The following is a 27,492-nucleotide window of genomic DNA, read 5'->3' as shown; positions in this document are numbered from 1 at the left end:
AGGGCAGTACGTGTGTATGAAATGAACTGCCAGAGGAAGTGGTGAAGGCTTACAATTAAAAGACGTCTGGATGGGTATATGAATATGAATAGGGAAGGGTTTAGTGGGATATGGGCCAACTGCTGGCAAACGGGACTAGATTAATTTAGGATATCTGGTTGGCATGGACAAGTTGGATCCAAGGATCTGTTTGCGTGCTGTACAACTCTATGACTCTGTAACCAGTATATTGGAAGTGAGAAGGGCAGAACTAGGGAGGGATAGGTGGGTCAGCTCAGCTAGCTCAGTGCAGATTGGATCAAAGACTTTCTATGCTGAATGACGAGAGCTGTAGGTCAATAGTAGCATTTCCATATCTGAGTCAGAAGGTCACAGGCTCAAATTCCACACAAAGACATCTAGACTGACACCTCAGTGCCATTTTGAGGGAGTACTGCACTGGTGATGGTGCCAACATTAGACTGATGCAACATTAGACTGAAGCCTTGTCTGCCTGTTCAGAGAGAAGTTGGAAAAGAAATTCCAATGGCACTATTCAAGAAATGGGGACATCTCTCAATGTTCTGGCAATATTTACCTCCCTACCAAAATCACCGAGACAGTTTCACAGTTAGTTATTTGCCTTATTGCAGTTTGTGGAAGTTTGCAATACGCAAAGTGACTGTCCATTTCTTACATATTTACAAAAGTGACCACATCCGAGTAGCACCTATTCGGCTGTAAAGCACTTCGGGATATCCTGAGATTGTAAAAGGCCCTGATATAAAAGCATGATCTTTATGATGGTCCAACACTTTGTATAGTGGTGCCTTTATCCATTTAGCCACTGGCAGAGCTCTTTAACAAATTTAATGAGCTTACAGAGCCAAATAATTCAACAGTAATGAAATAGAGAACTGCTGATTCTGATGGCTGTGTGGAACATTGAGCACTCATCGCCCTGAGTGATTCGGTTCCTTCTGATTATCTGAACCAATAGTGGACTCAAGAAGTCGATGCAGCTGTTTGGAGTTTGCTGACTCTCACAGGACATTCATTTTACAGTCACTTCACTGCCAATCAGAAAAATCCATCACTCAGCTTTAATGAGACATGTACTCGACATTTACTGCATAGTGGCCAGTGTAAAATATAGGCCTCTCAAATGGGTTCATAGAAATGTTTAAAAAGTCTATCCAAAAGGAGCAAGACAATTGTCAACTGAATCAGAAGCTTATTACTATGCTTCCCCCAATATCACAGCAGGTAGGTCTACTGGGGCACTGAGGTATACAGGCAGATATCAGTAATCACCTATGGCAGAAGGATGCTTTAATTTGCCTAAGCACCCCAGGGTAGTGAGTGGAAAAGACATTAAGCTAGACTCCCCGTGCTAATTATTCAATACCAGAAATAGTATGCTAATTATGCAGTTTTCCTCAACTGATTAGCCTGCAAACCCTAGATATAGTTGGACATAACCAAGATTAACTCTCCAGTGCACTATTTAGGGAGTGCTGTCCTGTCTGAAAGAGCATTTTCTGTTGAGGAATGTTTTACTAAGGCCTCATACCTTCACAGGCAGCCATCAAACATCCCTTTCCACTGTTCATGAAGTTGTTACCATGGTAATCGGAGGCAATTGAGAACTTTGAACCCATCCTGGCTCTCCATAGAGCAATCCGATCTATTCCATTCCCTCATACTATCCCTCTAACACTACAGCGTTATTTCCTAAAAGTATGCATTCACTTTCCTTACAAATTACTTTGCACAAGACATCAATATAAAGGAAACACAATATACTGTATGAGAAGAGAGTGTTGACTGGCAGGTAAGTATAATATGGTTGGTACAGGAGATGCCACAAAGAATGGACCAGTTAGACGATGACTGACAGTTAACTGCCTAGTCTATTTAAATTTTAAACCATGCAGGTTACCACTGTATGGTCCCAGCATTACTCTGAGTAATGAACAAGAGAAAGAATGTCACCTATTTTGTTGAGTTAAAGTGTATGTACACGTTTATTCTGCCTGCAACATTTAGGGCTTGGTGTAGTAGTATATGTAGCTAACAGTATGTATAAGAGTCAATCACATAATGAACTTAAATTGGGTGTCAGTGTATGTATTTGCACACTTCGCTGTATTTAGCAAATGCTATCCAATTGCAGAATCACTTGACATCAGAAATGATGTTTTTTGCAAATAAGGGTTGGTTCGATATGGTCAGCACCTTTTCAGTTGTGAACAACTACAGGGATGACTGTTATTTGACAGAATCTGATAGTCTTTAGTATGTATAGCCTAAATACCTGCCAACCCCTCCCAACACTGAAATTCATACACCACATTATTAATCTGTGATAGGCACAATCTTGTTAACAGTGAACACCACACATTGCTATTACATCACAGCAGCCTTAAACAGCTAGCTTCACTTGGTTTAGTTTATTCTTCCTGGGATGGGGGTGTTGCTGGCTAGCCTAGCATTTACTGTCCCTGTCTAATTATCCAAAGGGCAGTTAAGAATCAATCACTTTGCTGTGTGCCTGGAGGCTAATATAGGTCAGACCAAGTAAGGATGGCAGGCCATCGTCCTTAAGGGATTTTAATGAACCAGATGGGTTTTCATGACAATTGACAGTTTAACATGGTTGCCACTGGATTTATTCCAGATATTTATTGAGTTCAAATTTTACTATCTGCCATGGTGAGATTCACAGCCATATCCTCATAGCCTGGCATGCTGGATTAATTGTTCAGATATATTACCACAACATTACCTTCTCCTCGTTGGTTTGTCAATCAATGTTATGAGGTTGCCAATAAGGCTAACCTTCTTGTGCGTCAAACTTCTGGAAGAAATGTTTCAATAAAAGGTGTCTTTTATTCAGCAGTGCTCAAATTCAGAGCTACCATATAACTAATATTCATTCCTCAATCAATATCAATGAAATAGATCACGTGGTCTTTATCACATTACAATTGTAGGACTTCGCCATTGAAACAGTGTAACAGTGACTACACTTCAAAAGTATTTCATTGCTATATAGCACTTTGCAATGTCCTGAAAAGCTCTTCTATTCAAATAATATCTTCCATTCTGTCTTTGAGAGTCAATACATAGAGTTCACATTGAAGGATAACAACTTGAAAGAGCTATCACACTGTTCTCAGTACCTGTATCCCTCGAGTGCCCAATAACATTGGGGTAGCAAGGTAGCTCAGTGGTTAGTAATGCTGCCTCACAGCACCAAGGACCCGGGTTTGATTTCAGCCTCGGGCGACTGTCTGTGTGGAGTTTGCACATTCTCCCTATGACTTCATTGGTTTTCTCCGGGTGCTCCTCTTTCCTCCCATAGTCCAAAGATGTGCAGATTAGGTGAATTGGCCATGTTAAACTGCCCATAGTTTTCAGGGATATGTAGGTTACATGCATTTGTCAGGGGAAATGTAAAAGTGATAGGGTAGGGGAATGGATCTGGGTGGGTTACTCTTCAGAGGGCCGGTGTGGACTTGTTGGGACAAATGGCCTGTTTCCACACTGGAGGGATTCTATGGCTCTATGAAAATTAAATGGTTTGATATTAGCAGGAATTCAAACCTCACTAGAAGGGTGGCTCACTGTTACATCAAATTTCACTCATCTGAGACAGCACATTCTTCCAATACAATAGCTTAAATCCATCTATCATTTAAGACGATGGAACGCTTTGGGATAAAGCATCATTTCATTCAAGTCTGATCAATGAAAAGCCAATTACAAAGTTAATTGAGACAAAGAACCAGGAGGAAGATAATGATCATGCTTTTATTTTGAAACGGTGACTTAGTTATTTTTATGATACTGCCTGAAAAGATTGTGGGAGCAGTTTCAGCTGTAACCTTCAAACAGAATTGGATAAATGCTTTCTTTATACTTCATTACGGTTTAACACAACTAAGTAACTTGCTTGGCCATTCCAGAGGACATTTAGAGGTCAACCACTTTGCTGTGTGTCTAGAGTTATATGTAGCTCAGAGCAGGTAGGATGGGACATGCCTTTTCCCTCAAGGGCATTAATGAACCAGATAGGCTTCACAACAACTGACAACTGTCACCATTAGAACAGCTTCAATACACAGATTTATTAATTGAATTCAAAATTCACTATCTCTGCCACAATGAGATTTGATCTCACATTCCCAGAGCAACAGTGTGGGTCTCTGGATTACTTAAGTAGTTACTGACAAATGTAACTTGAAAAGGAAAGATTTGCAAGACTAAGCAGAAAGAGTTACTCAACCGAAAATCTGATACAGGCACAACAGACCAAATAGCTTCCTTCTTGCTGTCAGTATCTGTAATGTTAAGTACCAGCAACCGTACCCTGAGCACTGCATGGTAATGTCTGAGCAAACAGACTCAGCTTTTACAATGGATGAATGGAAATTACGATCTGTTTGGATATGAATTTCCTGCAAAGTAGTTCCTCAAACAGAGTACAAAGTTAGATGTTTCATGTCCTCTTCATAATTATGTAACTTCCTTGAGTATAGGCAATGCACTGGGGCTCTTTTTGCTCATAGTCTAACACTTATAAAGTCTCAAATAAGGCTTGCAACATAATAAAACTTAAGTAGCTTCAATTAATGCATATACTTGATGGCCTCAGCCTTTCCCAAAGACATATGCTTGAAAAATTTGTTCGGAGTCAGTTGAAGGCAGAACCTGCAGTCCGAGAATGTGTAATCTACCGGCATAATTTAGTCAGCCAAGTAATACTAAGAGCTCAGTTTTATAAACCATGCAATCATTTACCGTACTTACACTTAGAGCGACTTTTAATGAGACTTGCACAGCCACTTTCTGTTAGTCAGTAACAACACAATACTTTCTACAATCTATCTAGACCCATGTGAGGACATGCAAGTATCTTCTTAGCCAAGTATATTGAATGATTATTAATGAGTAACTCAGGATGTATCACTGAAAAGAAGATACAATTGCATTCATATAGCAGTTTTAATAACCATGGAATATCTCAAAACACTTTACAACCAACAAAGTATGTCAAGCGAGATGACTACTGTAATGTAGGAGACATGGCAGCCTATTATGCTTTCCCACAAACAGCAGTGTAATAATCACCCGACAAGTTGCTTAGTGATGGTGATTCAGGGGTAAACATTGGTCAGGGCACTGGAGATAACTCTCTTAACCTTCTTCAAAACAGTACCACAGAATCTTTTCAATCCATCTGTCACAACTCACTAGGTAGTGCATTGAAATCAAGCTCTAATATCCCTGAAGTCATCAGGAATGTAAAAATTTGATTAAACCACTGAAATGCACAATTTATCAAACTGTATAATTCAACTTGAAAGCATATGCACAACAGGTTTTTCCCTTAAAAATAACTATTTACTGTAATCAAACAATTTTTAACTTTCAGCAAGAAAGAAACAAAAGGAACATAATTGTTCCTGGAATTACTCATGCATTTTTGCCAAATTTACTAATTAAAAGATAATTTGAATAATTCATACCCATAAACTCCACAAACAATCCTAAGAGGGGAAATCAAATTTATCACAGGAGATAGTAGAATCCATTCAGTTCTTAAGGGACTAAATCACCAAAGACATGGGAAACCACTGTTTTTTGTCATTTACACAAATGATTTAGATGAGAATATAGAAGGCATGGTTAGTAAGTTTGCAGATGACACGAAGATTGGTGGTACAGTGGAAAGTGAATAAGGTTATCTACGGTTCCAAAGAGATCTTGATCAATTGGATCAATGTGCTGAAGAGTGGCAGATGGAGTTTAATTTGGATAAATGCGAGGTATTGCATTTTGGTAAAACAAATAAGAACAGGAATTAAATAATTAAAAGTAGTGCTAAGGGTAGTGTTGTAGAACAGAAAGATCTAAGAGTTCAGGTACATAATTCTTTGAAGTTTGCATCATCTATGATAGGGAGGTTAACAAGGCATTTAGCATGCTTGCTTCCATTGCTTAGACCTTTCAGTATAGGAGTTGGGTCATTATGTTGAGATTATATTGGATATTGGTGAGGTGTCTTCTGGAGTACTGTGTCCAGTTCTGGTCACCCTGTTATAGGAAGGATATTATTAAGCTGGAGAGAGTTCAGACAGATTTACCAGGATGTTGCCAGGAATGGAGGCTTTGGTTCATGGGCAGAGGGTGGTTAGGCTGGGACTTCTTTCACTGGAGCATAGGAGGTTGAGGGGTGACCATAAGGAGCATGGATAAGGTGAATGGCAGGTGTCATTTCCCAACAGTGGGAGATTTCAAGACGAGGTGGCATATTTTTAAAACGAGAGGACAAAGGCTTAAAAAAAGACATGAGGGCATTTTTTTTTACACATAGAGTGGGTAGTGTGTGGAATGAACTTCCAGAGGAAATGGTGGATACAGGTAGTCTTATAATATTTAATAGACATTTAGATAAATACATGAATTACAAATGCCTGGAGGGATATAGGCCAAGCACAGGCAAGTGGTACTAGTTTAGTTTGGGATTATGGTCAGCATGGACCGGTTGAACTGAAGGGCCTGTTTCTGACCTGTATGACTCTGTGACTCTATAACAGAACATAGGAAGAACACCAAATGCTGTGGAACAAAGAATTTTCACAGAAACAGTTATTGCTCTACAACTAAAAGGAATGTAACATAATAGGTCACTTTCAGATAATGTGCTGAAGTAGGAAACGTTGGCAGAAAAGTAACAAACCAAATAGTGACCCAAACAATGAGGTTAATGAGATAAAACAGTCTACAATAGAAAATAGGTTTTAACTGTGTCTAGGGAATATAGGTGGTCCAAACAAAGCCTTTGGCAAGATGATATTTATGTCAATAGTAACCTCACTAATTTGAAATTTGATTCAGGGGTGAGTATCGTTACATTGTCGGACAGTGTGTTTTCAGCTATGGTTCACTATCTACAGCTGATAACAGTGCAACTACATGGTCTAGGAGATATATCATTTCAGATTAGAAGGTATGCTACAAGTACTTCTCCAACACCTGTGTCAGATAGTATAAAACTTCTATGTACATTACAACCAAGAATTCTTACTCTTAATTACTAATCATTGAATAATAGAATCCCTACAGTGTCGAAAAAGGCCATTTGGCCCAACAAGTCCACATCAACTTTCTCAAGAGTAACCCACCCAGAACAATTCCCCTATCTTATTACTCTACATTTACCCCTAACCTAATGCAGCTAACCTACACATCGTTGAACAATATGGGTAGTTTAACATAGCCATTTCACCTACCCTGCATATCTTTGCATTGTGGGAGGAAACCCACGCAGACACAGGGAGAATATGCAAATTCCACACAGACAACTGCCCGAGGCTAGTTTCGAACTCATGTCCCTGGCCCTGTGAGGCAGCAGTGCTAACCACTGACTCACCAAGTTGCCATGTGAAGACGTATGTTAATCTCAATCATCTTCAGGTAATGGAAGGTGTCAAACTAGTTTGAGTCAACAAATAACTGGTCTGGAAACAGCCAGTTATAGAACAATAAGTCAAGAAAATTTAGTTAACAAACAGCCGGTTGTGGAACAAATGGTCAAAGGACAACTGGCAAACAATTTCATAGGACTCCCTAGACTCAGGGAAGAACATAAGCAGACAATTGACATAACTGAGATTAGCTCCAGTGTATAAGAAATGTAATTTATATTGTCAACAAGGTGGAAACCTGTCTATATTATGGATTGGCAGAAATGCTTTTCATTGCTATCAATACTGAAAAGAGTTCAGGCTACTTTGCAAGCAAAAACGAACAACCAGATAGTCAATGAGCAGCTTACCTGACTTGAACTCGCCGATGCATCCTCAGCTGAATTCACTCAAAGTGTAACAAAGCTTGGTGAACAAATAGTTATGACGGATTGAAATACTGAAGTGCTTGGAAGATACATGCTCAAACAGAGAAATTAATTTCCCTATCCTCCCTGAAAAATACGCTCAGCAACAGCAATGTTGATCATGCCAAGTAAGAAGCAATCCACGAATAGCAGAACTGAGAAAATGAATGTGGTAGTTTCTGCAATCACTGAGGCCCAATATTAAAAGTGACCAAGCTAAACACCAGGTTAACATAGGAAGTCTATACACTTCAGCATGGGTTTACTGGCAGGTTATAAATAAATACTCAGCTGACAACCACTGAAGATGTGGTACATACAATCCATTCGAAGCCTCTAACAAGATGGGGTGACCAATGTCCAGACAGCTAAGATATGGTTAAGAAGAAATTACCTAGTTCAAAGATTCAGGAAACTATAACAAGAAATAGCCCATTTCACAAAGTCAAACATCTTCTGAGAAGGAAATACATGGACTTAGAAGTCTTCCAAATGCCGCAGTGCAATTGCCAGATTCATCTAGAAAGACATCCTCCAAGAGATTAAAGGTCCTCCAGCTTAAAGGAATTTTCAGCTCACACACTGTCAGGAACACCATCAAAATCAACAATCTTCAAACTGTTGATTAACTGAACTTCCAAGTCTAAAGAAAATGTGTTCTGGGAAAATAGTGAAGCCTCCAGATCACCTGAATTTGTGATTTCACATACTTTTGGTGGGGGAGGTGGAGGGGGAGGAGTGCAGCAGGTTGTAGAAGGAGCTGTTATACACAGAATATATTATATTATTGGTGGAAAGGAAAATGGCTTGAGGGAAAATGTTGGAAATGGGTGTAAAGGTTTAGTGGAGTGCTTTAAGCTACACCCACCATGATGATGCCACATGGACATGGGAAAAGAACAGATGAGGTTCTTCAAGGAGTGAGACCTGCCATGGACCAATGTCTGTATCTCAGTGTAATTTATGACACATGCTGACATACAACAAACTTCAGCTTGTTTAAATCAAGGGCCTCTTCTGATCAGACTAGCAATTGGTTTCCCTGGCTCACACCAGACCTGGCTGGTCCTGGAGGTCCTTGCCTTAAAAGGGCATGGTGGCAGCAACACAAGCCCTTGGTAAGAATAGGAGAAAGTGAGGACTGCAGATGCTGGAGATCAGAGCTGAAAATGTGTTGCTGGAAAAGCGCAGCAGGTCAGGCAGCATCCAAGGAACAGGAGAATCGACGTTTCCATTCCTGAAGAAGGGCTGATGCCCGAAACGTCGATTCTCCTGTTCCTTGGATGCTGCCTGACCTGCTGCGCTTTTCCAGCAACACATTTTCAGCTTGGTAAGAATAGTACTGACACTGCAGACACCATGTTGATCAGCGGATAAAATTGCTCATATAACAGCGAACTGAAGTGAGAAAGAGAATGGGGAAGAAAAAGTTTCTTTAACGTTTATAAAAAAAAACTTTTGCTCACCTGGTGAGGGATCATAGAATCACAGAACCCCTACAGTGTGGAAAGAGGCCATTCGGCCCACCAAGTCTGCACCTCCCCTCTGAAAAGCATCCCATCCAGTCCCAGCCCCATACCCTATTACCACAACCCTGCACTTACCATGGCCAATCAACTTAGCCTACAGATCCTTGGACACCATGGACAATTTAGCATGGTTAATTCACCTAACCTGCACATCTTTGGACCGTGGGAGGAAACAGGAGCACCTGGATGAAACCCACATAGACATGGGGAGAATGTGCAAACTCCACACGGACAATCACCCGAGGCTGGAATTGAACTTGGTTCCCTGGCGCTGAGAGGCAGCAGTACTAATCACTGAGCCACTGTACCACCAAAAATTGCATACTGGAAAACTGAAACTTTCTACTTTGAGCACATGGATCAGCATTGAGCACTCCCAGCTCAAGTTCATCCCAGGCATCCAATGTTTTATCGTCCAAAAGCTAAGTTTCCTTGCAGCTTTGTTTAATCAGATTGTTAATTGGTGCATAATAATAAGCTGTTGTCTGTTGAGAACTTAGAGGAGTGAATTGAGACCACCCAGGCTCAAGCCTATTATGTTTTGACCTTTGCAGTTAGTAAAATTAAAACTTCTAACTCTTTCTAGGCCCGAGGAGCGAAAAGCCTAAATTTCTAAAGGCATATTAATTTATAATTTGGATGTGTGTGCGTGGTGCGCAGGTGTGTACATGTGCGAATGGGGGAATCCATATTTGTCGGTGTGTTTATGGGTGTGGATGTGAAGGAATTGGGGGTGTGTATGTATGTGAGGGTGGTTGTGTATTTGTGGGTGTGTGTGTGCAGACGTCTGTGGTGGTGTGTGCGAGTCAGTGTATGTGTATGGGGATGTGCATATGTTCATATACGTACATTTGGCTGTGGGTTGTGCGTGCGTGCACATGTGTGGCGGTGGATGCGGGCGTGTGTCCATGGAGCACACTTTTGGGAAACATGAAAAAGAAAACTCAATAAAAATGGAATACATTTCATTCTGTGCAACAACTGTATCAGACCATAGCTGGTTTAAAGCTCCCATAGTGCCAGCCAGCTAATCCTTTAATTGACAGAGTACTTTTTGAAGTACCATTGTGGCCAGAATTTCACTAGGATTGCTAATTCCCAGGATTTCCAGAGATTTCAGGAATTAAACATTAATTTCCAGGGCTGTTTGGGAGAGATCTGGGAGGAAAATCTGACAGGCATTAAAGAAGTTCTGTTTTTTCATTTTCTTTGATCACCTGCATTTACTTGCTATATAACTTTTGGAGATGCTGATAAAAGCCATTTGACTGGGTGGGGTATTAAAAAGCGATGAAACCTTCAGGTATAAGTCCAAATGGAGATAGCAACCTTGGATCTTGCATACAGCAAACATATATCATGGTTGTGGAGAAAGTGAGGACTGCAGATGCTGGAGATCAGAGCTGAAAATGTGTTGCTGGAAAAGCGCAGCACGTCAGGCAGCATCCAAGGAGCAGGAGAATCGACGTTTCGGGCATTAACCCTTCCTGAAGAAGGACTCATGCCCGAAACATCGATTCTCCTGTTCCTTGGATGCTGCCTGACCTGCTGTGCTTTTCCAGCAACACATTTTCAGCATATATCATGGTTGTGCCATACAGCCTGGTTGCTTGCAGAATCATGCAATATTTATTCTCTACTCACTGTTAAGCATGACAGCACATTCACAGGTCACTGAGATTTATAGACTGTCACCAATCAAATTGAAAAAATGAAAATGAAAGCAGGTGGATATTTCTCACTGGAGCATGGCTATTAAGGAAGAATGTTTTCCTTTTCAGAACAGTATTCAACTATAAATTTTCAGCCACGTCATTCCACATAATGTAAAACTACCTCATGCAGGAACAATTACAACTGGAAGGGACGGCATTGGTCCTTTAGAGAGTGAAATCTGTCGTCCTTATCTGACCTGGACTACATGTGATTCCAGATCCATGGCTTCATTAACTGCCCTCTGAAATGGTCCAGAAAACCACTCAGTTTAAGGGTAATTAGGGATGGGTAACAAAGACTGGCATTGTCTGTAATGTCCATATCTCCCGAAAAAAAGAAAATCAGGATGGCATAACCCTCAAAGCACTCTAAACCACTATGATGCAATTCTGATTCTTTCTCACAACACTAACTGGGGTCTCAGTTTCTCAACAGGACTATCAAAGGAAACAAAAAAATCAACTAACTGTAGTTTATGTCAGGACTTCCACATCCTCAGTATGTCCCAGTGCATTTCATGGCCAATGAATGTTTACAACTGTAGTCACTGCTCTCAGACTGGCAAAGATAACGCCCAATTTATACAAAGTAAGGTTCCACATCAAACAGATTAATGACCAATTAATCTATTTTAGCCAAGAAATAAATGCTGGTGAGGAATTGGCAGAAAAGGTTTCAAATAATCTCACGAATGACAGAAGTGATCTGGTAGAAAGTCTCATCTAAAAGATGACAGCTCCATGAGTTGTGATGTCCCTCACTGACTGCTCAAGTGTCAGCCAGGATTACATAGGTAGGAGCATAGGAACTTTAGTTAGTTATTCAGCCTATAAGACTGCTCTGCCATTTAATTACAGCATGGCTAATCATCTCTCTCAATGATACTTTCCCACACTGTCTTTCAGTGATATCCTTTAATATCATTAGTTTCCAAAATCAGTTTGATGAGTTGTTGAGTCTGAGAAAGATATTTTTTCATATGCAAATATATTGAGAGATATTGTCCAAAGACAAGTATTTGGAGTTAGGCCACAGAACAGCCATGATCTCATTGGATGATGGAACAGGCTCGAGAAGCTGAATGGCCTACTCACCTCTTATGTTCCCAAACCTATCAATTTCTTTTTTGAGCATGCCCAATATAAGAGCTTCATTCCTTAGCCCTCTAGGATAAGGAATTCCTAAGATTCACTTCATGTATCTATCACTTAAGCCCAAAACCAAATCATTCTATTCCACATTTACCTCACATACTTACCCTTTCACTGAGACTGTCAAATTGGCAGGCTTATTTTGTTGAACATTTAAACCACAGATTACTGCAAAGGTCTGCTGTAAAAAGGATAATTATTTCCACAAAATTCACCGTCACTGTTGGATTCATGAATTCCTGTTCAGGTTCATAACAGGAGGTCCCTGTCCAGAAATCTCCAATACAATCCTGTGACGGCAACTGGGTAATTTTTAATCCAATCAGGGTCGGAAATAGGATTTACAATCCTGATTGGAATATCTTGCACTGGGTCTCTCTCCCTCATACTGTTGAGGTGCTTGCCAGGTTGCTGGTGTGGTTGGACACTGTAATTTTCTGACACCAGATTACTGTCACTGAACCAGTGTGATACTTGGAATCAGCAAGTGCAGCCAAGAAATTGGAGAGAAGATTCACCCTGTATTGATTCTGTGGTTGTTTATTTTCAGTAATCTTGCTGATCATGAAGCAGTTGGTATTCCCTCATCCATTCATGGCTGAGTGATTTGATCTGAAAACTGATGAAGGGCTTCTGCCCGAAACGTCGATTTTCCTGCTCCTCGGATGCTGCCTGACCTGCTGTGCTTTTCCAGAATCATTCTAATCTTGACTCTGATCTCCAGCATCTGCAGCCCTCACTTTCACCTATAATCAACACTGGTCATGTTATAAATGGAAGTTCTGCTTTTTCAAAGTAGCTGGCCCATATGAAACACAGGCATATGGGAACGACTTTTCCCAGTTGGTCAATATCATGTGTCTACAGGCTTTGCTTTAATACAATCTTCAAAAAGGCTTCCTTTGCTGGTTATTTGCAGGCAAGCACCTTTCCTGCTGTCTCTCTACTGCTAGCCTACTGAAAACGTGGAACAATCCTGACGGCGACACGATGCTAATACAATCTACAGGACCGTGATTTTCAAACCTGGCCTACATTGGGTCCTGACCATAGAGTTGCTTTGGCACAGATGGAAGCCATTTGACCAACTGGGTTGATATCATCTCTTTATAGAGCAATCAGTTCATTTCCATTTCCCCCTCTATTCCCATCTCCCTGTGTACATTTTTTTCCATCAAATGCCCATCCAATATCCCTTTGACATTTGTAATTGTCTCTGCTTCCACCAGCCTCACAAGCAGCAAGTTAATACCATTTATTGCATAAAAGAAGTTCTCCTTCACATTCCTCCAATGCCAAAACTGTCCTCTACAATTTGCATCAACTAATAAAATAGAGATAGCTGAATAAAGATGTATTGCAGCTGTACTATATGGGAGTTAGTGAAAGCTGGTTTGATTCATGGCAATTACATATGCAGAAAGTGTTGGCTGCTCGATCAGCTTCATCTCAGAACTGATGAGGTAAAGTCCAAGTTGCGGACATTGCAGCACATCAGGATCTCAAAGGTGTTGTTGTCCTGAACCTTGGCACCATGTGGGCTGAACAGAAACTTGGAGTGGAAGGGTAAAAAAAGAGGATGCAGAAATGCTTCAGTGTGATTTGGAAATGTTGCACGAGTAAGCAAATGCATGGCAGATGACGTATAATCTGGATGAATGTGAGGTTGTCCATTTTGGTGGCAAAACAGGATGGCAGATTTTCATCGGAATGGCAATAAATTGGGAAAGGGGGAGGTGCAATGAGACTTAGGTTTCCATATATAGTAGTTGCTAAAAGTAAACATGCAGATGCAACAGGCAGTGAAGAAGGTAAATGGTATGTTGACCTTCATAGTGAGAACATTTATTTACAGGAGTAGGGATGTCTTGCTGCAATTGTACAAAGCCCAGGTGAGACCACACCTGGAGCATTGTGTACAGTTTTGGTCCCCTTCTCTGAAGAAGGATGCTCTGGATATCATAGAAAGCTATAAAATTCTAATAGAAGTAATGATGTGGAGGTGCCAGTGTTGAACTGGGGTGGACAAGGTTAAAAATCACACAATAAAGGTAGGCAGGGTAAATGCCAGAAGGACATTCTTGATGATTGGGAATCCAGAACAGAGGTCACAGTTTTAGGATACAAGATAGGTCATTTAGGTCTGAGATGACGAGAAGTTTCTTCACCTAGACAATGATGAGCCTGTCGAATTCTCTGCCACACAATGCAAAACATTGAGACTAAAACATTGAATATTTTCAAGTAGGAATTAGACATAGTTTTTCATGCTAAAGGAATCACAAGGTATGTGGAGAAAGCAAAAAAGGGTACAGAACTGGATTAAAAAAGCCTGAAATTTCTGGAGAACCTCAGTAGGTCTGGCAACATGTGTGGAGAGAAAGTTGAGTTGGATCATCAACCAAAATTAATCACTGACTTCCATTAAAACACTAGGAATTTTTTAAAACCACCCCTTCCAGCTTCTGTTTTCTTTGTATAATTTGGAAAGCAAAACTATTCAGAGTGCTTCAAATATGTCTTCTCTGCTTTTCAACTCTACCTTCAAGATATAAACCTTCATGATTTCTTTGCTGTTACATAGATTAACTAACTTGAATTGGAATTCCTATTTGTTTATTGTTATACACAGATGCCTTTGCACTGAAACTTTCCTTCAACACACAGACCTTTTGTGAAGCTTATTTGCCAATGCAGTTTATCATTGTCTATCTGTACACTTTCATAATCCTCTCCATTATTAACTACACTTGACAATCTGGTATCATCTGCAAAGTTTGAACCTGGACTTTTAATTCCAGAGTATGAATTGTTTACTTGAATGGTGATACCACACTAATCCTCGTGGAATACCATTTCTCACATTTTGCCAAGCCAAGTGACTATCTTTAACTTTCACATTACTGTATATGTAATTCACTGTCCACTATGCTACTTGGTTCTTTTCTCCATTGTTTAGGCTATAGTCACGAGTCCTCCTTGCATGCTCCTTAAGGAATGTAAATAACCATAAGAGATACCACAGTGATTCATGTTTTTAAAAAGCGATCAACAAACTTAACAAATCGTTTCGAAGAGGTAACAAATTTTGTATGTGCAGGAAATGTAGCCGATGGAGCTTTTTAGATATGCTGACTCAGATACGTTTGGGATGATGGCATTTAACCATTTCTGAGATTTATGGGTTTTTGCCAATTTAGTCAAAGTATTAAGGTTGAACTTCACTAGTTTGAAATTATGACTCTTGTCATTTGCAGAGCCACTGGGGACTACAAGTTTGCTTTTTACACACCACCCGATATAGCTTAGATCAACATCAAATGCAAGGCACAATTTTCTACCCATAGACGGGGGCTCAGCACTTTTAGGAAGAGTATATGAGCAAATGGAGAATAAAAAGGCTGAATGAAATATAAATGGCTTCTTTGTATTTCCTGTTAAGATGATTTATTATTCAATTTACAATTTCTTCCCAGCTATAAACCTCCTGTGAAATTTGTTTCCGGAAGTGGAGATATATAGTACTTGTTGTAGTGGTCCATGAGTAAAGTTGACAAGATGGCCTCCTGGGGCTTTATAGCTGCCACAAAATGTCTGAAAGGGGTTGGTAGCTACATTTAGCAGATGTTTACAGTCTGACTTGTGGTCTCCCATATAGAGATACTGGATAAGATGTTTCTTTCTCCATAGAAGGAAACATTAGAGATGTTACTTAGGTTTCTGTAAACAGTCCTAAACAAATAAGCATTTTAATAAGGGACATTTTTGAAAGGCCTTGTTTAGCCACAGTCTCAAGTTTGTTACTTAGTAAAAAGTTGACAGAAAAGTCTGATCCTACAGTATTCTGAACTTTTTAGGCAACTGTAAAATTAGAAATGTAAACAACAAATTAATGTGAAAAGATTGGTTGCATTCCTTCAGCAAATGTTTATAGGCAGTAGAGAGTCCCTTTGCATTATTAGGGAGCTAAGGCAATAAATGATGTAAACAGACAACCTCTCTGTGGACTGTGTTCAAGACATCGATATTTATTTCCCCAAGTTCCCTCATTTCCATGTCTTTCTCCATCGTGAAAACTGATGCGACATATTTGTCTGAAAATTAGCTGCCACATTAAGTACATCACAAAAGTGACTATGGTTCCGAAGTACTTAATTAACTGTGAAGCTCATTGTGACATCCAGAAGTCAAAAAGGTTTTTTTGAATGCAAGTTATTTTCTTTCTCAGTTGAGGCTAATTCCAATTATTTCAAAATTTAGTCATTATCTAATATAATCCTCTTGCATGCACATCACAAGTCCCATTCTTCAATATGTTATCTATTAAGTACATTCCAAAAGAAATGATGTTTTCACCAAGGTGTTTTTTTCTTCGCATTTTCTTTCATAATACTTTCCAGCAGTTTTTCTTTGTTTTATTTGAATTCTAATTGACCTCCTTCTCCACTTCTTAAATCACTGGAGAAAAATCTTTTAATTCAGCTGAGTTGCCAATTAACCAGATGAAATCCAAATCAACATAGCAGAAAGTATATTTTTCCTTTCATAAAAAAAATAGTGAAAAATGGATACTAGCTTTATACTAAAATACCCTCCAGAATTCTTCTAGTACACATGGTACGTGCGTTATTTTTTCATGGATTTTGGACATTACTGGGTATTTTATTACCCCCTCCTAATTCATTTTGTGAAGGTCATGCTGAGTCGTCTTCTTGAATTGCTGCAGTCCATGTTGTACAGACTTAACCACAATGTTGTTCAGGTGGGAATTCCAAGATTTTGACCCAGTGACACTGAATGAACGGCGATATATTTCCAAGTCAGGATGATGAATGGCTTGGAGGGAAACTTGCAGGTCACAGTGTTACCATGTATCCACTGTCCTTCAAAGTGATAGAGGTCACACATTTGGAAGGCACTGTCAAAGAAGCTCTGTGAGTTGTTGCAGTACATTTTGAAGATGGTGCAAATTATGTGTTAATGGTGAAGGGAGGGAATGCTGAAGGTGGTAGACAGGGTACCAATCAAAGATGCTGCTTAGCCCTAGATAGCATTGTTGGAATTGCACTGACCTCAGCAAGTAGACTGGATTCCACCATCAACTGCTTTGAGCTTTGTAAATGGTGGATAGGCTGTGGAGAGTCAGAAGGGGAGATACTTACACCCAAAATACCAGCCTCTGACACATTACTACAGCTGCTATTTAGCTATTGCATTCTGATCAGTGATAACCACCAGGATATTTGTGGTGGGAATTCAGCAACAATAATAACAATGGGAGGTAGCGTAGCTTTCGCTTCTTGGAAATAGCATTGTATGCAGGTGCAGCAAGTAATCAGGAAAGCTAATAGAATGTTATGGTTTATATCAAGGAGAACTGAATGCAAGAGTCAGGAGGTTATGGTTCAGTTAAACAGGGCATCGGTGAGACTGCATCTGGAGCATTGAATACAGTGCTGGTCACGATACTTACAGAAGGTTGTTCATGCATTGGAAGCAATTCAGAGAAGGCCTAGTAGACTAATATCTGGAATGAGCAGATTGCCTTTTGTAGAAAGGCCAGACAGGCTAGTCCTGAATCGTTTGGCATTCAGAAGTGTCAAAAGCGACTTCATTGAAGCATATAAGATTCTGAGGGAACTTGACCAGTTGGATGTTGGAAGGATGTTTCCTCTTGTAAGACAATCGAGAACTAGGAGTCATAGTTATAAAATAAGACGACGTCCATTTAAAACAGAAATGAGGAAATACTTTTTCTTAAAGTTTTGAGAATCTTTGGAATTCCCTTTCTCAAAAAGCAGTGGTTAAGCATCTTTCAAAGTTTTCAAGGCAGGAGTGAGATAGATGATTGTCAAAGTTTAAGATTAAAATTAGATCGTCCAAGATCTTGTTGAATGGTAGAGCAGACTTGAAGGCCCAAGTGGCCTATTTTGTTCCTTGCTCTTTTTTTGTAGATAATCATTGCAGAGAGTGGATGCAGACATGGGGATTGCTGGGTACGTGAACCAATATAGTCAGGTTGGGGCTAAACCTGAGACACTACACATGTAGTGTATCCAACTAAAAAGAAACAGAGTCTGTAGAGGGTTGGTAAAGTAAGGCTTTTCTTTTTCATTTATTCAATCTCTGTTGGTCATTTAGAGAAGAGGGGATGGATGCTAGGGCAGTTGCATGTTCCTCTTGCAGGATGTGGGAGGTGAGGGTCACCGCTCGTGTCCGCGCTGACTTCGCCAGCAAGAAGAGTACCCAACTCCAGCTCCTCGCAGACCACAATAGGGAACTGGAGCTGGAGCTGGAGCTGGAGCTGGAGCTGGATGAACTTCGGATCATTCAGGAGGCTAAGGGGGTGATAGGGGGAGTTATTGGGAGGTAGTTACACTTAAGTTACAGGATAAAGATAGATGGGTGACTGTCAGGAGAGGGAAAGGGAAAAGAAAGACAGACATACTGTGGCCATTCCCCTCAATAATAAGTATACCATTTTGGATACTGCTGGGGGAGATGACCTAACAGGGAAAGCCACAGTGGCCAGCTTTCTGGCACTGAGCCTGGCTCTGTGGCACAGAATGGAAGTGGGGAGAATAGGACACCGTTAGTGATAGGAGATGCAATTGTGAGAGAAACAGACAGGAAATTGTGCGGTTGCGAGTGAGACTTCTGGATGGTATGTTGCCTCCTGGGTGCCAGGGTCAGGGATGTCTCAGATCGAGTCTACAGGATTCCTAAGTGGGAGGGAGAGCAGCCAGAAGTTGTGGTACACATTGGTACCAATGACATAGGTAGGGAAAGAGAAAAGGACCTGAAAAGAAACTAAAGGGAGTTAGATTGGAAGTTAGAAGTCAGGACGGGCTACCAGTGCCATGGGCAAGTGAGGCTAGAAATAGAGAACGAGTGCAGATTAACATGTGGCTGTAGGGCTGGTGTAGAAGGGAGGACTTCAGATATGTGGATCACTAGGATACCTTTTGGGGAAGATGGGACCTGTACAAGAAGGACGGGTTGCACCTGAACTGGAACGGCAACATTATCCTAGGCGGGAGGTTTGTTAGAGCTCTTTGGGTGGGTTTAAACTAGATTGGTGGGGGGGGAGGGGGGGGTGGTTAAGAACAGAAGCTACTGATCAGATGATGGAGTAGGTAGTGAACAGTCAGATACAGCATGCAGGGAGTCGGTGAAGAGAGATAGGCACTTGATAGGGCAAAGTTGCAGTCAGTGTCTTGGGTTGAAGAGTGTCTATTTTAATGCATGTATTATCAGGAATAAGTGTGACAAATTTAAAGCATGGATCAGTACTTGAAACTATGATGTTGTGGCCATTACGGAGACTTGGATATTGCAGGAGCAAGAATGGTTGTAGGACGTTCCACAGTTCAGACGTTTCAGAAGGAATGGTGGGGTGGGGTGGGGTGGGGTGGGGGGACGTATAAAAGAAATGGGGGAGTGATATTGCTTATCAGGGATAGTATCATAGCTGTAGAAAAGGTGGTCATCAAGGAAGGTTTGTCTACATAGTCAGTATGGTGGAAGTCAGAAACAGGAAAGGAGCAGTCATTTTATTGGGAGTTTTCTATAGAACCCCCAATAGGAACAGAGACATGGAGGAGTGGATTGGGGGGCAGATTTTGGAAAGGTGCAGAAGTAACAGGGTTGTTGTCATGGATGACTTTAACTTCCCAAATACTGATTGGAACCTACTTAGTTCAAACAGTTTGGTGAAGCAGCTTTTGTCAGGTGTGTCCAGGAAGGGTTCCTGACTCAATATGTAGACAGGCCAACGAGAGGGGGGACCATGCCAAGTGTCAGATCTCTCGGTGAGAGAGCATTTTGGTGATAGTGATCACAACTCCTGAACCTTTACTATCCGCATGGAGGGAGATAGGAACAGACGGTATGAGAAAGTATTTAAATGGGGGGGGGGGGGGGGGGGGGGGGGGGGGTGGGGGGTGGAATTACTATGCTATTAGGCAGGAACTGAGGCAGCTACATTGGGAATAGATATTCTCTGGGAAATGCACAAAAGAAACGTGGAGGTTGTTTAGGAAGCATTTGCTGATAGTGCTGGATAGGTTTGTCCCACTGAGGCAAGGAAGGGATAGTAGGTTGAAAGAACCTTGGATGACAAGGGATGTGGAACATCTAGTCAGGAGGAAGAAGGAAACTTACTTCCGGTTGAGGAGGCAAGAATCAGACAGAGCTTTACAAAGTTACAAGGTAGCCAGAAGGAACTGAAGAATGGTCTTGGGAGGGCTGGAAGGGGGTAGGATTCAGGAAAACTCTAAGGCATTCTACACGTATGTAAGGAATAAAAGGATGGCCAGAGTGAGGGCAGGGCCGATCAGGGATAGTGTAGGGAAATTGTGCCTGGAGTCGGAGGAGGATGGGGAGGTCCTTAATAAATACGTTGCTTCAGTATTCACTACTCAGAGGGACCTTGATGTTTCTGAGGACAGTGTGAAACAGACTGATATGCTTGAACAGGTTGATGTTAAAAAGGAGGATGTGTGAAAATTTTGAAAAACATAAGGATAGATAAATCCTGTGGGCCGGAGGGGATATATCCTAGGTTACTACAGGAAATAAGGGAAGAGAGTGCAGCGCATTTGGCGATGATCTTTGCATCTTCACTGTCCACTGGAGTAGTGTCAGATGGTGACAAATGTTATTGTCTTGCTCAAGAAAGAGTATAGGGATAATCCTGGGAATTACAGATCAGTCAGTCTTATGTCTGTGGTGGGCAAAGTATTAGAGAGGATTCTGATAGACAGGATTCATGATTACTTGGAAAATCATAGTTTGATTAGAGATAGTCAGCATGACTCTGTGAGGGGCAGGTCATGCCTCACAAACCTTATTGAATTCTTTGAGGATGTGACAAAACACATTGATGAAGGTACAGCAGTGGATGTGGTGTACATGGATTTTAGCAAGGCATTTGATAAGGTTCCCCATGGTAGGCTCATTCAGAAAATAAGGAGGCTTGGGATGTAGGGAAATCTGGCTGTCTGGATACAGAATTGGCTGGCTCATAGAAGACAGTGTGGTGGTAGATGGGATGTATTCAGGCTGGAGCTCGGTGACCAGGGACCGGTTCTGGGACCTCTGCTCTTTGTGATTTTTATAAATGACTTGGATAAGGAAGTGGAAGAGTGGGTTAGTAAGTTTGCCGATGGCATGAAGGTTGGTGAAGTTGTGGATAGCATGGAGGGCTGTTGTAGGTTGAAACAGGACATTGACAGGATGCAGAATTGGGCTGATAAGTAGCAGATGGAGTTCAACTGGAGAAGTGTGAAGTAATTCACTGTGGAAGGTTGAATTTGAATGCAGAATACAGGATTAAAGGCAGGATTCTTGGAGGAACAGAGGGATCTTGGGGTCCACGTCCATACACCCCCTCAAAATTACCACCCAGGTTGATAGTCAGAAAGTGTGGTGCTGGAAACGCACAGCCGGCCAGCCAGCATCCAAGGAGCAGGAGAGTTGGCGTTTTGAGCATAAGCCCTTCATCAAGAATGGGGGTGCTTATGGAGCTGAAAGATAAATGGGAAGGGGGAGGTAGGGCTGGGTGGAAGGTAGCTGGGAATGCGATAGGTGGATGATGGTGATAGGTCGGAGCGGAGGGTGGAGCGGATAGGTGGGAAGGAAGATGGGTAGGTAGGACAGTTCAAGACAGCGGTGCCGAGTTGGAGGGTTGGATCTGGGATAAGGTGGGGGGGAGGGGAAATAAGGAAACTGGTGAAATTGACATTGATCCCATGTGGTTGGATGGTTCCAAGGCAGAAGATGAGCCATTCTTCCTCCAGGCGTCAGGTGGCTAGAGTTTGGCGGTGGAGGAGGCCCAGGACTTGCACGTCTTGGCAGTGTGGGAGGGGGAGTTGAAGTGTTCGGTGGGGTTGTTTAGTGCATGTCCCTGAGATGTTCACTGAAACATTCTGCAAGTTGGTTGTTAAGAAGGCGTGTGGTGTGTTGGCTTTCATTAGCAGGGGGATTGAGTGTAAGAGCTGCGAGGATATGCTGCAGCTCGATAAAGCCCTGATCAGACCACACTTGGAATTTTGTGTTCAGTTCTGGTTGCCTCATTATGGGAAAGATGTGGAAGCTTTAGAGTGGGTACAGAGGAGATTTACCAGGATGCTGCCTGGATTGGAGGGCATGTCTTATGAAGAAAGGTTGAGGGAGCTAGGACTTTTCTCATTGAAGCAAAAAAGGACGAGAGGTGACTTGATGGAGGTGTACATGCTGATGGCAGACATAGAGAGAGTGGATAGCCAGAGACTTTTTCCATGGCAGAAATGTCTACCATGAGGAGGCATAATTTTAAGGTAATTGGAGGAAGGTTTCGGGGAGATGTCAGAGGTAAGCTTTTTACACAGAGTGCTGGGTGTGTGGAATGCACTGCCAGCAGTGGTAGTAGAGTCAGATAAGTTAGGGACATTTAAGCGACTCTTGGATAGGCTCAATGGAAGATAGTATAATGAAAGGTATGTAAGTTTAGTCTGAACTTAGAGTAGGATAAACTGTCCTGGGGTAAACAGGAAAAGTTACCTCCAGACCAGTCAGGTGATCAAATATAATCCAAATGATGACTTTAGACCGGATTTGCATCAATGCATTCCGACCTCCTTTACGAGATGATCTTTCCTCAAGTAAAAACAAGTTCAGCTCTCACTTGATGGAGATCGGTGTACCAGCTTTCAACCATTTAGCCAGAAATCTATTCTACAAATGAACCAATCCCCACTTTAATGAATGTGTACAGCAGTCAATATGATACAGATACTTTCTTGGGGGTGGTGGGCAGACAGATATAGGCATCAGCCTCCCCAGTGCTCATCAAATGATTGGGTTGTTACAATAGAGAGGTGCTGGAAAAACACAGCAGGTCAGGCAGCATCTGAGGAGCATGAAAATAAACGTTTCGGGCAAAAGCCCTTAATCAGGAATGAAGGCAGGGAGTTCTGGGGTGGAGAGATAAATGGGAGGGGGGTGGGGCTGGGGAGAAGGTAGCCAAGAGTTGGCTGCGGTAGCAAGTCTGTTTCAGGACATGGTTGAAGAGCTTCAGGGCAGAGGAGACGACCTGGGGGTTGCAGTGAGACAGAGACTCACTGAGGTTCTTGTAGAGAGAGGAGGAGAACTTCTTCAAGGTAAGCATCCTTGCAAGAGGATTCGCAGGAAGGTTAAAATCAACTCCGCAAAAGTGAGGACTGCAGATGCTGGAAATCAGACTCTAGATTAGAGTGGCGCTGGAAAAGCACAGCAGGTCAGGCAGCATCCGAGCAGCAGCAAAAGCCCTTAATCAGGAATGAAGGCAGGGAGCCTGCATTGTTACATTGGTAATGTTTGAGTGGTTAGAGCAAAATCTGATCCTTACCTCACTTGACATCTATTTTGCAGCAGACAGCAGTGGAAACGAAACAGGAGAGCTTGTTAATTTTTAATTCCTTCAGAAGCTACGACTGTGAACTCCAACTTTAGCTTCTGTTTGCCAGATTTAGATTAGCTGACTGAGTATGAACTTGGACTTAAATGTGAGACCACTCGAGGATGTAGGACACTGGGTAGTAAACTGCTGCAACAAACTATCTGGGCATTCTGCCCCAAAACGTTTATTATCAAAGTGTTATTCCTTCATAAGTACCAGCTGCAGTTTTGAGGTAGCATTCACTTTGTTCAGAAACCTATGTTCAAATCCCTCTCTTGAGGCTTGAACCTATAAGCAAGGGGAGGGAATAGTTTTGTGGTATCATTCCAGACTATTAATCCAGGGACTCAGGTAAAGCTCTGGGGAGCTGGGCTTGTATCTTGCCATAGTAGATGGTGGAATATGAATTCAATTAAATTCTGGAATTAAGATTCTAATGATGACTATGAAATTGTTGTTGATTGTTGGGAAAACAAAATCTGGTTCACTAACATTGTTCAGGGAAGAAAACTGCTGTGTTTATCTGCTCTCGCCTAGAATGTGACATCAGACTGTAACTAACCTCTGTCTATAAATGCTGGCCCAGCCTGTGACACATGAATAAAAAGGTTGATACTCCAGCACTGAGGAACTTTGAACAACAGGTGCTGCCATGAGACATTACATGGAGGTCCCAACTTCTATCTTAGGTCAATGTAAAAGTGGCAGCTTTAAAAGTAAGAATAGGCCAATTCTCCAGTGTCCTAGCTAATATTTATCTTTTAACCAATATCATCAGAAAACAGATTACCTGGTCATTATAACATTCCTCTTTGTGAGATCTCGCTGTGAGCACATTGGCTGAAGCATTTGCTAGATTACAACGCTGAGTGCATTATATTTCAATGACCATAAAACGCGTCAGGACATTGTACGATCATGAAAGATGCTGTGGAAAGCTGCATAGAGATAGCCTGGTTTAATCTGTCACACAAATTACAGGAAAAACTTGTAAACTTGTCACATTAGAAATATGTTCACTGTAGAGAAATGACTGCAATAGAAAGTCTTCAGAGAAATCCTCAATGGAAGGTGACTAACTTGAGTGATGCATTTTGTCTTTTTGTTACTTAACACTTTGTGACCCACATGATACTTATGGTTCTCACATTACTTAAAGGTTGAACTCTGATGACTCACCATGTGGAGGATCAGTATTCTTGCTGTCTGCAGTACATCAGAGGTGACAACCTGAAACAAAGAGTTGAGACAGTGTTAGGATTCATGCCGTAATTCATCTGACTCAACTTTATTTCCACCTATGTGTCCTCCATCTTTCTTGAAACTGCAGGTTAATGCAGGGGTATTGTTTTATAGTGGCTTTCCTTTATATTCAGTCATGGGAAGTTGGCATTGCTGGCTTGACGAGCATCTATTGCCCATCCCTAGTTGCCCAAAGGGCCATCAAGAGTCAAACACATTATTCATCTGGAGTCACACGTACATCACTGGTAAAGGTTTTTTTTTAAATGACAATCGACAATGGTGACACAGACACCATTAAGCAACTTTTCTAATTCCAGATTTCTTTTAGAATTTTTGTGTAATACTGGACTGGGAGTGTCACTAAGATCCACCATAAAGGGTGGAAAGAGCTGTACTCTCATATTAAATTTGAACTGATCCTCAATTGGTATTACCTTATGAAATATTGGCAATAAGCATTAGTAGTAAGAATGTTGGGAATTTTTTTGAGGAAAAGGAATGATCAGTTATGTATTTAATTGCTGGCAACGTGCAAGTCAGCTAGCTTCAGATCTTCATTCTTCTCATGCTGAACCCGATGCATTTTTCTCTAACTCCAGTCTCTTCCTTCATTACTCAGATTAATGTGCCACATAAAATTTATAGAATATAAAAGGAAAGCTACAATAAATGTGTTATATATATTCTCTATCATAGATAACTTCTGTTAGCACTCCATGTATTTTACCACAATGGAATTTTTTATTTTACAATTTGTTTTTGTTCTATCTTTTCGGGACCAATGACTCTTCATTTCCAATTGTTCGTGAGAAGGTGGTGGTGAGAAGCCTTCTTGACTTAATGCAGTCCATGTGGTATAGGTACACACATAGTTCTCTTTGGGAGGGAAGGTCAGAAGACACATGACACCAGGTTATAGTCCAACAGGCTTACTAGAAATCACAAGCTTTCGGAGAGCTGTTCCTTCATCAGGTGAAGTGGAGGGAGGGAGTTCCAGCATTTTGACACAATGATAGTGAAGAAATTGGTATATTATTCCAAGTTGGAGGGAAACTGGAGCTTGGTAGTTTGCCATGTCTCTGCTGCCCTTGCTCTTCCACGCGGTTTAGAAGATGCTGTCAAAGTATTTTCCATTGTGGAGGTGTGCATACTGTTGCCAGTGCGTGTTGGTATTGGAGGAAGCAAATGTTTAAGGAGGTGGATGGAGTACCACAAGCAGGTTTTGTCCTGGATGGTATCCAGATTCCAGGAGTGGTTTGAAGCTACACACACCTAAACAAGTGGAAAACGTTCCAATGTACTCCTGATTTGTGCCTTGGAGATGGTGGGCAGGCTTTGGTAAATCAGGAGGTGAGTGATTTGCCACGTAACTCTGACCTGTTTCTGTAAGCAAAGTGTCACTAATCAGTTTCTGGTCAATGATAACCCCAAGATGACACTGAGGATTCAGTAATGGTATTGCCATTGAATGTCAACAAATCATGGTTAGACTCTCTCTATTGTCATATGGTCTATGCATGTGATACCAATGTTAATTTTCACTTATCACCTCAAGCATGAATGATGACCAGGTCTTGCTGCAAATGGACAAGGGCTGTTGCAGTATCCAGGCAGCTGCAAACTTTAAAAAATTATTTTAGGGGACAAGGGCATCACTGGCCTGGGAGAAAGTGAGGACTGCAGATGCTGGAGATCAGAGCTGAAAATGTGTCGCTGGAAAAACGCAGCAGGTCAGGCAGCATCCAAGGAGCAGGAGAATTGACGTTTTGTGATTCCTGAAGAAGGCCTCATGCCCGAAATGTCGATTCTCCTGCACCTTGGATGCTGCCTGACCTGCTGCGCTTTTCCAGCAACACATTTTCATCACTGGCCTGGCCTGAATTTGTTTCCCACCCCTAATTTCCCTGGAAATTATTGATTTATTAGACTATTTCAGAGGATAGTTATATTAGCATGAATGGAGGATTGGCTAACTAACAGAAGCTATGATTTGGAGATGTCGGTGTTGGACTGGGGTTTACAAAGTTAAAAATCACACAATACCAGGTTATAGTCCGACAGATTTGATTGGAAGCACGAGCTTTCGGAGCGCTGCTCCTCATCACGTCAACCACCTGATGAAGGAGCAGTGCCACGAAAGCTAGTGCTTCCAATTAAACCTGCTGGACTATAACCTGGTGTTGTGTGATTTTAACAGAAGCTAAACTAACAGTCAGTGGGACAAGGAGGTCATTTTTAGGATGGCAACCTGTTACAGTGAGGCAGCAGTGCTAACCACTGAATTAGCATGTGTGTAACGCCTTTTCTATTTATTGATCCTCTGGCTGTAGGTGTCACCACAAAGCCAACATGTATCCCATTAGAAGGAGGCAGCAATTTGATAGAATTGAGGCATTTGCTAGGACACTTCAGAAAGCACAAGACCATAAGAAATAGGAACAGGAGTGGGCTGTTCAGACCCTTCAGCCTGCTCCATCACTCAATAGGATCATGGCCAATCTGACATTCCTCACTTTCACTTCCCTGTAACCCTTGATTCCCTGCCACTGT

At 41.5% G+C, this 27,492-nt stretch overlaps 1 protein-coding gene across 7 annotated transcripts in view; it reads right to left on the bottom strand.

Annotated features, from left to right (window-relative positions):
* Positions 1 to 27,492, bottom strand: part of fcsk (fucose kinase) — a 391,653-nt gene that overhangs the window by 92,965 nt on the left and 271,196 nt on the right. For all 7 annotated transcript variants that reach the window (XR_011952315.1, XM_072547619.1, XM_072547621.1 and 4 more), the window contains one exon: positions 24,877 to 24,927. Coding sequence is in view for 6 of the 7 variants with exons in the window: in XM_072547619.1 (XP_072403720.1) it covers positions 24,877 to 24,927 (51 nt within the window). In the remaining variant the exon portion in view is untranslated. The remainder of the gene's footprint in view (positions 1 to 24,876; positions 24,928 to 27,492) is intronic.

The sequence above is a fragment of the Chiloscyllium punctatum genome, chromosome 26 (assembly GCF_047496795.1).
Source record: "Chiloscyllium punctatum isolate Juve2018m chromosome 26, sChiPun1.3, whole genome shotgun sequence".
Taxonomy (NCBI): domain Eukaryota; kingdom Metazoa; phylum Chordata; class Chondrichthyes; order Orectolobiformes; family Hemiscylliidae; genus Chiloscyllium; species Chiloscyllium punctatum.
The sequence above is the reverse complement of the archived record's forward strand: the minus strand, read 5'-3'. Positions and strand labels throughout refer to the sequence as shown.